General features: G+C 40.1%; 1 protein-coding gene and 1 long non-coding RNA gene across 2 annotated transcripts; one reads left to right on the top strand and one right to left on the bottom strand.

The window, feature by feature from the left end:
- Positions 1-968: 968 nt before the first annotated feature.
- LOC5519394 (neuroligin-4, X-linked) lies at positions 969-10,255 on the bottom strand. Its single transcript, XM_001639254.3, has 8 exons — positions 9,638-10,255; positions 7,351-7,530; positions 6,392-6,546; positions 5,835-5,933; positions 5,606-5,747; positions 5,156-5,440; positions 1,366-1,586; positions 969-1,129 (listed from the first exon to the last, which is right to left on the bottom strand). Exons 1-8 carry the CDS (start codon positions 10,216-10,218, stop codon positions 1,068-1,070), a joined length of 1,725 nt encoding a protein of 574 aa, XP_001639304.3. The 5' UTR covers positions 10,219-10,255; the 3' UTR covers positions 969-1,067.
- LOC116603125 lies at positions 1,586-3,938 on the top strand. The gene is made up of 2 exons (XR_004290491.2): positions 1,586-1,992; positions 2,459-3,938. It is a non-coding gene; the product is annotated as an uncharacterized LOC116603125 (long non-coding RNA).
- Positions 10,256-11,090: the final 835 nt, after the last annotated feature.

Raw genomic sequence — 11,090 nt, forward strand, 5'->3', positions numbered from 1 at the left:
CTGCCTTGATCCGAATTTGTGTCACAAGTGAGTTGAAGTTATTCTCCCGTGTTTCCAGTCTTCCGGGGGTGCCATCTCCCGTTCAAGATGCACTACACTGACCTGAACCGAAGGGACGTAAAAGAACCACTGGGGACGCAATAAACCCTCTGGCAGTGACCACCCCAAAGGACAGTGCTAACTAACCGAGGGCCATATGTTAGAAAACTGTAAATTCGGTTAAATATGTTACCCTCGATAAACAAAGATTAAACTGAAATATCCGAGTCCCCTCCCCGGGGCTTCAATCAAGGTAGGTAAGAAGAATAAGTAAGAAAAATGCTACAACAGCGATATTGAATAAAAATAGGCCCGCAAACATGTATGCGTCTCGGGGACTACTCACCTAATTGTTAATTATTGCTTAATATTGTTTTTATAGAGCGACGCGCGCTACCGTGATCACAACGATGAAGTTAAAATGTTTGGCTCTAGGGGTTATTAGAGAGTAGGGCTAAAAGAGCTTTGACGGTAGGATAGAAACGCGAGACCTAGTATATACAGTCGTTTGACAAAAGGTTGTCATCAACCGGCTTTGCGACTACGCGACAAGCCCGTATGTAAGCATGGGTAAAAAACCACTGAAGTGCCCGAGTAAGTACGCAGCTGCTTTGTCTCCTATTACCTTTGTTTTACAAAGGATTTCTTTTGTCTCTATTTTTCTCGTTCTTTGTGTCGAGGTGCGGATATTGTTCATTTGCCCAATCAAATTGCAGCTTCTAAGAGCTACGTACTGACCCCGAGTGCCTCGCTGCATATATTAGCCACCGCGTCTAAGTCTGAAGTTATGCTGTGGCTAATATATGCAGCTAAGCGCTTCAGTGGTTTGTCGCGTAGTCGCGAAGCCGGTCTAAGACAACCTTTTGTCAAACGACTGTATATCATCCCCTCCCGCATATGTCGACGAATTCAAGAAGAAAAGATATGACTTCAAGACGGTGCGTAGTGCCACGAACACCGTGCGGTTTATGTCGTAAAGGCAGGCATAACAGTATTCTTTGAGAGCGGTTTAGAACGATTAAATGTTTTCACTTGGTCAGTACAAAAGTGAAGACGAAAAACCACAGGAATACCAGCGTCGTGGGGAGCACTGAAAAGAAACAAAAAAAAAGAAATAAACAGGATTGTCACAAAGAGTCACGTGAAGGGATACGCGTCACAAGCCTCGTCAGATGGATTAGCCACAAGTTACTCTCAAGATAGCCACACCACATGTCACGCAATAATACCTACGTCGTGATATGTTCCCTTATGTAATATTGGTCACGCAATCTGTTAAAGTCAGGCATCTGTTAAGTCACACAATCTGCCTAGTCACGCACACACCTTGCTGCTTAGCGCCGCTGGCCGGTCGACAAGTGGTTGGCTTGACAGTAGGCTGATTCTCCGATGCGATAAGCTGAGGCATCAGAACATTCCAGAATGCCATGCGATCCGCGCGAAGGTGCTGCGCGCTTGAGGGACTGGGCTTGAGTCTGAGATATTGTTGATACTGCGCGTCATACGCTGGCCAAACAAAAGAGGCATGCCTTGGCTTGTTGGGGTCCCTGTGGTAAAGAAAAGGCTAAGATTAGTGTCCATATGTTGTTTTGTCCCCAGTGAGTACCTCTCTTAACCTATTTTAATCTCCTAATAAATCGCACTTTCGAAAACTTAAACACGAAGGCGCGGTATAAAAGGGTGCTTCCACTGTAAGCATCGGCTCATTTGTCAATCAACCGCCGTGGAGTGAGGATCAAATTCAAGATGGCGGCACGAGTCAAGTACAAAACACAGAGGGGAGAGGTTTCAAAGCGCTTCCTGATGTATAAAAATGCCAACTCTACCTTCTTGTCCGATAGAATGTGTAAAAAAGAAAACTCAGTAGAAGTAAAGCTACGAAACCAACGTGATTTATACAAAAAAGGAGCAAACGCATGATCGGAAAACAACGATTTCAAACCTCGACAAAAGGTGAGCTTTTAAGCTTTTTTCATAGCTTTAAAACTCAGAAAACAGGATTTAGTCATCATAAGCTTATAGGTACTTAAAGTGGCGGGGAAACTCTGTTTTGCTAGAAAATGCATCTTGACTTTGTCCACATTACTGCCGATAGAAGTAATGCAGGCCTTCTATAGAAAAGATGTTGTTTGTAGATCAAATCTTGCTTTCCTCTTGTTTGTTTTTATTTTTACATCGCCTCGAGCTAGGACAAGATTGTTTTGTGGTGTGTGAAGTTTTAATTCTAGTTACAAGCTACTATAAGTTGGAATTCAAGTATAAATATGTAATAAATGGTAGTGTTTTTTATCGTTGGGATCAGTCCATTATTTGTATTCTAGTAATGTTAACTAAACAGTTTGTCTGAATGAATTGGGGGCCAAACTTGCATGTCGAATCTATTATATAATTTCTAATCAATTATATGATTTCATCCTAGCTATTCCCAAGTCATGGTGACATCTGAATAATCAGCAAGATATATTCCTCAAGAAAAAGCAGATACAAAGACATGTATTACATTTTCCATGTGATTTTAAATCATAAACATTATTTTATAAAGGAAACATGTTTTGTTGCTATAAGATTGATTGATGTGCTAGTGAAGTGTATAAAGCAACCAGTCATATTTTATAGACTGCATTATAGATTATAATTTTGAATAAACCAAAAAGCTTTCTCTTTTATCCATTCAGTTCAAGACTTCTCATTCTTACAGTAAATGCAAGTATAGATACAGGGAGGATATCCATTGAATGAAAACAGTAAAAGTCATTTCTCTATTTTGTATTATTAACTTATAATTAACTTAAAGTATAAAACATATGTTTGGGTAAACCCTTTATAAAACTAAGGATCCAGACCGGTTTTGGGCAAATAGAAACAAAAGCTAATTCAATTGTTATTATTTCTACATTATTTGTAGTCATCATAGATTGGAAGATAAAAACAAAATACTATACAGGTGCATTCTGATCCAAAAAGTAGAAAGATAGACTCAATTATGGCTCAATCTCACTTAGATGGATATCAGGCATTTCTTTAGTAGCCCTTCAGTTTTTTGGTGTACATATATGTGTGGGTATATAAGCTGATACATTGTACAAAGGGTTATCTGCTGTTTCTGTGAGCCAGTTTGCACTATAAAAATTATTGAAACAAATGTTTTCTTTATATTGTATACCACTCCCTTGTTTTGTACAGTTTCTGTGAGCCAGATTTGCACTATAAAAACAAATATTGAAACAAATGTTTTCTTTTATTGTATACCAATTCCTTTGTTCTGTACAGGCAAATAGTAAGTTTGCATTTTATTGGGATGGTACTAAGCCCTTCTTTTAACCCTACATCTGATAAATTAGCACAAGGGCACAATGGTCTAATGACCAAGTGCTTTCCTAGAAATCAAATTGACTGCACTATGCTCCCTATTCAAACAGGTGTACCTAGTACTCTGTTTAGTATACTTATAAATGACAGGGTGAGGGTAAGTTGACAAATTTCCTTAGCCTTTCTTTATGTTCTGGATCAAGAAGTCTGGTACTAACAGCAGGATGGCACCAGAGAAAGGACCCAAGGTAATGACCACCCTAGATAATGTAATATCAGAGTTTCACTTGCACACTCCCTGGATACCGCTGAAATATCCTTTGAAACTGGGGTCATTTGCCGTAGCCTGATCATGGTAACATGTATTGATCAACTATTAAATTTGGTAAAAAGATAATAAAGACAAATTGACTTTCTCGTCAAAGTCAACTGGGGGTTCAACATTCCCTGACCTGCCCACCACACCAAATTTTCTTCCTGCTCAGGTAAATGTCAAAACACTTAATGGATTTTTGGTTAATTCTTGAACAGATGTACAACAGCAGATAGGCACACTTTGCATTTTTGTTTTACACCTGTTGCAGCAACAAGAAAGAAGAAGTAATGGTTTCCCAAGAATAAGTTTTACTGAAGTGTCCTCTTACACTACAGCTGTGAAGTGACTTATGAATAATAAAATATATATATGATGTATCTTGACTTTATACCTGATGTTTGCTGCTTATGTTTAATTCTAATGTCCTGCTTTGTTGTGTGCTATTTTTCAGTACAGAACTTACAAAAACACATTATTTTCTGCCATGTATTTTTTCTTCCTGTCTTCATTTCCTCTTCTCCCCATTTTAGGGGCTTCTTTCCAGAGTACAATGCTCTTCATATTTTCCCGAATGTCTGATTGAAATACGAATCATGCTACCGGCCAAGAAAAGTGCTATAAATATATTTTACCAATACAGTCGTTATATTTTGAATCGGTGTGCCATCTTATGTATGATATCCGAAATGGAACCGCCCCGCTCAATATTCTAAACCTTTTCACGGATACCAAAAGCGTTCATTCTTACAATACACGATCATCAACCTCAAATAAATTCTACATACAAAAATCTAGACTTGAAATCCAGCGAAATTATTTTTCAAGAGTAGGCGCAAGGGTGTGGAATGAGCTGCCACAGTCATTGAGAGAGTCCTCCAAAAACAGTTTAAAACAAAACTGCGTTCAGCCCTTGTTGATATCCTTATTAAATATGATGACTATGATGACCATTGCACGCATAATCCCTTAGGATAGACTGCTAAGCAATGACTGTGGTCATTGCGGGCCCATGCTCACTAAATCCTTCCCCAGGAGAGTCGGGAAGGTATACATACCAAAAATGGCGTCGAAGGGGAAGACGGGAGATTTGAAATCGCGCCGTAAATGTACGAATTCTAAGACAAATATGCATTTCTCGCTGCCAAGAAAGGCTTGAAGTACAAATTAAACATATCTTTTCTTTCATTTGGGAATTTTTTTTTTCGTTGGATATCAAATCATTAGATTTGGGGGCATTCTTTATTGACTGGTCTCGTAACGATAATGGCCGCCATGTTGGACTTTTTCTCCATTTGAAAAATGGGGGCGGGGCTTAGGCTTTTTTATACCGCGCCTTCGTGCTTAAACTAACTTCGATTTCCTATTTTTCCCCTAGGGAGTCATTTTGTTAAAAATACTTTGCGTTTTGCTTTGCAAGCAGCACATCATGAGTTTGTTGCAATAGTATAGCCAGCTGGTTGCAAGTAAATTGCCAGCATGTTGTACACCTACCCGGTCTTAGCAAAGTTCGTCCACAGCTGAATGACGTCACGACTGAAGTTCGCATCTACAGGATTTGAGGCGTTGCTAAGCAACGGAAATCCAAACACGAACATAAGCTCAGATGCATGGTAAGCCCTCTGCCAAGATGGGACAGGCTTTCCCGTGAAGTAAAGCGGCCCGCGATATTGGATCTCGTAAAAATAAGTGGGGCACCCTCTAGCGAGGAATGCGCTGGCTGATAGAACTGCCGGCGCGGTAAACATCGCGTCGGTCATCATGTCCACGTACATACGTCTGAAAACCCGATTAGAAATAGTTAGACAGAGAGACAGAACGAATAGATAAAACAGACAGACGACGGAAGTAAGATAGACAGATTGATTGACAGAAGGGACGGAGAAACAGACAGACAGATGAATGGACAGACAGACAGATGAATGGAAAGGCAGACAGGCAAACCTGTTTCGGTAAGGATCGGTGATGTTGGTCCAGTCAGTGTACTGGAAAGTGACGGCTGCGGGCGAGGCAGGAGTCTGATAGGTTGCCTTCACAGCATTCAAGAAAAACTCTCGAGGCATCCCATCGGAGATATTGAAAGGCACTAGAATAGTTTAAAAAAACGTTGAATCATGGCTATAGATAAGTCTAATAAAATGCACACAAGAATGCTTACTGATTTCTAACTTACTTTTTTCGGGAATCATAACTGTCCCATCATCGTCGGTTGTACCGATCATGACATTCACATCATTAAATTTGCCTTCTCTCAACAGCGTGATCGGTGAATCTGAGGGATAGATGGATAACATGCGGGACCTCTGAGGTGTCACGCTGGGCTGTGTGACAGAGCTACAATGGCTGCGAAGAAGACTTTCACATCCACAGCCCATTCAAATTATCGTATTTAGTTAATATTAATTCGCTTTAATTAACAGGGATTCCTTGCTCAGTGTTGTGTAGGGGCGTGAAGTGGCGGTGTGATTGACCTATAGGATAGGGTTCTATAAATCAATACCCAGCAGATACTCAACACTGCAAGTACCATGGCCAAGGTTTAAGGCTATGGCGAATGGTGGATTTGGTGGGAAGTTCGAAGTTGGATTATCATTTGCGGAGCTGGGTGTCAGAGTTATGGATATAGAAAGCAGATAGGAAATTTACAGTTTAGTCAGCACAAACGTTGCTAATCGACTTGAAAATGGTAGGTTAACGTATCCGGGATGAACATCAAGGAGTTATGCTTACCAGGCAAGAAGTTCCCATCTATTACAGGCGAGATATGGGCGCCACCCGTGTATTTAATTTTATTTGTCGCCTCCACGATTTGGGTAAAGTTCTTATCCTTCAGGCACTCTACCATGTTCTCTAAGTCTGCACAGCCAATGACCTTGCCAAATGAGCTATAAAAAAGCCATAAAAATCACTTCGTAATAAGTTGAGTCAATTTCTTTAACAGAAATGGGAGCTCGCTCTTCGTTCTGTATTACAAAAGGCGCATGATCCAAACTGAGCGACTGATTCACTAAGACCTTTCTCGATTATGCTAGTACAACTGGCATTTAATGATACTAGAAATTCTCGCATAAAACTAAACAACATGCTAAAATAACGGCTGGTTTCTTTAAAAAATACCACTTGAATTCCGAAGAATGTTTTCTTTTATTTCAAACAAAACGTTCAAACTCTTACATTCTCATAGATTTCTTTTAGAATTTCCGTCCGACCCCTCTGGCCCTCCCCCTGTCTATCTTGCAAGTTTGTGGCCGACGTCACTTCGCTGAGCAAGAGAAAGATTTGCCTGCTGACCACCCACACCTGACCATCCGTAACACAACGTATACTCAGAAACAGTCGAGACAGACAGAAAACAATCTTTAGGGTTCTTTATCCTAAAGATTAAAATCTGTATCAAAGTCATAAAAAAAGACAAATGCAAGCGATTGTATTTCAAGAAAAAAAGGCTAGCATTTTTTGGGGGGAAAACGAGATTTTTTTTCTTGAAACAAAAAATGCTTTCTTTTGTCATTTTTCCTGACCGAGAAAGGCACGAAGCCTTCCGAAGCCTCGCTTTCGCACTAGAATTCCACAGGAACCCAATTTTTTTTGGATTGACCATAAAAATACGTTTAGCACCAATTGTATGCCAGGGTCGCTTTCGCGCAAGTAAGTACAAGGCACTACAAGTGCAAAGATAATGGAAATACCTTGCTTTCTCTCGCGCATGAGTGTAATCTGAGAACGCCCACATGGGCGGGGCGCTACCACTCTGAGGAATAGCGCTACGGAACAAGCCATTGGCCAGCGGAGATAGCATGAGTAGACCAACACTAGCACCCCCAGCAGACTCTCCAAATATGGTCACCTTCCCAGGATCCCCTCCGAACCTGCCAAAGAAAAACATGTGATCGTGGGGGCTGGCAAGGGGAGACAACAAGGCATTTTTGCCGCTAAATGAAGGTGATCCCTGTCCCCTTGACAAATATTCATGTCAACTAAGACACCTTGAACTTTATTAGACTGTTTCACACCAGGGTTTATGTTTGTTAACTTTGTTCTGCATATTTAATACTAATGAATCAGGGCTGAGGGGGGTGTAAGAGCTTGCGGTGATGCGATTTTACCTTAAATCTGGCGCGGTATTTCGTATTTTATACCGAGGCATTGCGGTTTCTCTAAACTGTGCGGTTTACAGTTTTTGACTTATTTTGACGGTTTTGCGGTTTTTGGCGTTTTCCTGTGCGGTTTTCGCACCCCCTTTACGCCCCCTCAGGGCTGATCCATTTGGAGGAGCCATTACATGTATTTATAATTATATGTCTGTAATAAGTTAAGGTATTTTTAATTTATTTTTTATTTATTTTAAGGATGAGGAGAGAAGAATCCTGGATACCTAAATCCCCGCCTATAACTACAGTGGAACCTGGATTTTACGATTACATCGATTTACCTCGGAAGAAAGAAAATGCATCGTAAAATCAAGGTATTGCAACAAAGATGTCCTCGATTTTACGATGTAAAGGAAAACCCTTTGAAAATATCGTTGTAACGAGGTCGGGTTAATTATCAACTATAACAAAATAATAATATTAAGACTACACAGTTTCTCTCTGTAAGACTGTGATCTGTGTCTAACAAGATCTGTCAAATAAAAATATCGATTAACTGTATTGTACGTTTCTGGTGTCTTGCGTTTTTCTCTCTTTGTTGATGGGAGAATCAGTAATATCGTTGTTTGGAGGTCAAAATTACGCTCGGGAGAACAGATATGTATCGTAAAATCGAGAATATCGTTGTATACATTACACTGTATTTCCGCCGGGAGAAAGGAACGCTGTCGTAAAATCGAGGTTCTCGTAAAATCCAGTATCGTGAAATCCAGGTTCCACTGTACCTCATTCAAGCTAACACACAAATGTGTTCAATACTGACTCCGCTTTTAGGCAGTGCCTAAATCTATATTACGCCACGAATGGCGGAAAGAAGAGAGAAAACCGAAAATAAAACTATTTTTAAAGTGAAATACAGTTGCTGAAACAAATAAAATTCCATGTAGCCTTTAAAAAAGAATCTGATGAATAATATAATACGATCAAACTTTGGCGACCTTTAGAAATAATAACAGCGAACAACTGTAACGCAACGTTCTCAGGTGTGACGTGTAGCATGAGAATGCGGCAGTAAGTAAATAAGCACTCAAAATACACTCTTTTTTTATAAGAACGTCTAATTTTCAGTTGAGGCTGGGCCGTTCTTAGTTTCGGGACATTTTAAGGCTGAATATGTTCTTAACGATGTTCTTCAATTTTAGTGTATATAAGAATATAATATCCAATGGATTATTAGGAAGAGAATTACACTAATGATCAACTAATGATTAATAGCAATAATAAATTTGTTACTATGAGCACAATTTGATTCTACAATAAGAAAGACTACAGGCAAGCTGTAGAAAAACTAGATGGTCTGCGTAGGCGTGGTGTAGACAAGGTTGAAAAGGTATGTTATTAAACGCCTCTATAAAACAGAGTAGTTGCGCTGACGTTTCGAGCGTTAGCCCTTCGTCGGAGCAAAAGAAACTGAATCGGATGGGGGAGTGGTATTCACTATCAGGACTTCTATCTTAGCCCCGGCATGTTCTTAGCATGTTCTTAAAATTTTGTGAAATCTCAGGCTGGACGTTCTTATAAAAAGGTTCTTATATAAAAAATAGTGTACCCAATATTTTAGAATAACATACCGAAAATAATTCTACTGGGGCATAATTTTAATGGACCGTCTCTTGGTATGATCGAATCAGATTCGTATCAGCCCCGTACCGGTGTACGAGCTCACACAAAACAGCAAAAGGGGGGCAATTGCCTCATGTCATCGTTCATTATATTCTGCGACCGTCGTTAAGAAGGACACAAATAATTCCTCAGATATCTCCCTCATGTTTGAATGGTAGTGAAGTATAGCTATGGTTATAAGACGTGTTATAAGTATACATACCGGTAGATATTACTTTTGACCCATTGTAGCGACTTCACTTGATCCAGCATTCCATAATTACCAGTCAGACCATTCTTGCCGGTCGCTAGGAAGCCAAATATCCCAACTCGATAATTAACCACTACAACGATCACATCTCCTTCCCCAGCGAGTATGCTACTTTCATAAAGTCGATTAGCGCCGTTCATAAACCCACCGCCATATATCCACACCATGACGGACTTCATCGCGCCCGCTGCCGTGTTATTCGGTACAAACACGTTCAGATTAAGGCAGTCCTCGCTCATTTCGCTAGTTTTGAAGTTCGCAGTGTATGGGGTTATGGCCTGGGGACATATTTTCCCAAAGTTAAAAGCATTCTTCGTGGTAGTCCATGGTTCAGGGTTGACCGGGGCTTTGAAGCGCTCGGCTTTGGCGAAAGGGATGCCCATGTACCGTCTCACGGCATGTCCGGTGGGTAGAGTTACAGTCAGGCCTCGTACGGGTCCATTAGTTGTGTCGACAACTGGCGCGAGTTCATTGCTGAAGACTTGGTGCAAAAGAGAGATTAAAAGAAGAGCGATGTTGCAAGCGAAAGCCATGTTTGAACAAGTGGTGTTTGGTTGCAGTTTCTCTTTCCTTAGGAGGCGTCACGCGATTTCCTGTGTAACGCAATCCTACCACGTGACATCAAGGTACGGTAAGGGGGCAGGATCGGGAAGCCAGCACAGGTAGCCCAAGGCTACTGCAAAAATAAACACTTTATATCGAGAAAGAAATAAAACTAGAAAACTTGTAATATTGTTTTTGAGTCTTTCTCGTTTTCAAATTTAACAGAGAGAGAAAATACAGTAAATGTAAGAAACATAAGTTTGTTTAGCTGACAAGTTTTACAACAGCGCTAGAATTTTTACCTCTGATATTTGGGGGGGAGGGGTGGGTAAATTTTGCCCTCTCAAAGCTGTGTTAAAAGTGAGACTAGATTTACTAGATAACACTTTAAAAGCTAATGTTATGCATTTATTATTACTATGACCAAGTAATACATGCATGCAAATACTTTTTTTAATAATTATAGATTTTTTTTCTTTTGCAAAAATCATAAGAACCCTAGATGGCGGATCCAAGATGGCGGACCCAAGATGGCGAAAATTCTTTAAAAAAAAATAATTATAAACGTTTTTATGTTCATTTTGCATCGTAAAGCCTTTAAATGGTTGATTTTGACATACCTAAATGGTGTAAAATGATTTCAACCCGATACCTGATAATTTAGGCAATATTTGAAAGAATATCTAAATATCGTATTTATGACGTCATTGTGACGTCATAATTGATTCGACCACACCCAAAATTAGTCGTGAGGATTCTTTGCATGATGGTGGTTATTATCTGTAAGTTTGATGGTCATAGCCTAAGCTGTTCATGAAATACGGAGGCCTCCCCCCCAGTCACAGACAGTTCAAAATAGCCC

The sequence above is a fragment of the Nematostella vectensis genome, chromosome 8 (assembly GCF_932526225.1).
Source record: "Nematostella vectensis chromosome 8, jaNemVect1.1, whole genome shotgun sequence".
NCBI classification, from domain to species: domain Eukaryota; kingdom Metazoa; phylum Cnidaria; class Anthozoa; order Actiniaria; family Edwardsiidae; genus Nematostella; species Nematostella vectensis.

Bases quoted from the DNA above. Each gene is read 5' to 3' on its own strand.
- LOC5519394 (XM_001639254.3), bottom strand. From the start codon at position 10,218: ATGGCTTTCGCTTGCAACATCGCTCTTCTTTTAATCTCTCTTTTGCAC. The intron at 7,531-9,637 runs GTATGTATACTT...TTTCTTTGGCAG, and splicing joins GTCAAAAGTAATATCTACCG to GTTCGGAGGGGATCCTGGGA. The intron at 5,934-6,391 runs GTAAGCATAACT...TCTATCCCTCAG, and splicing joins AGATGGGAACTTCTTGCCTG to ATTCACCGATCACGCTGTTG.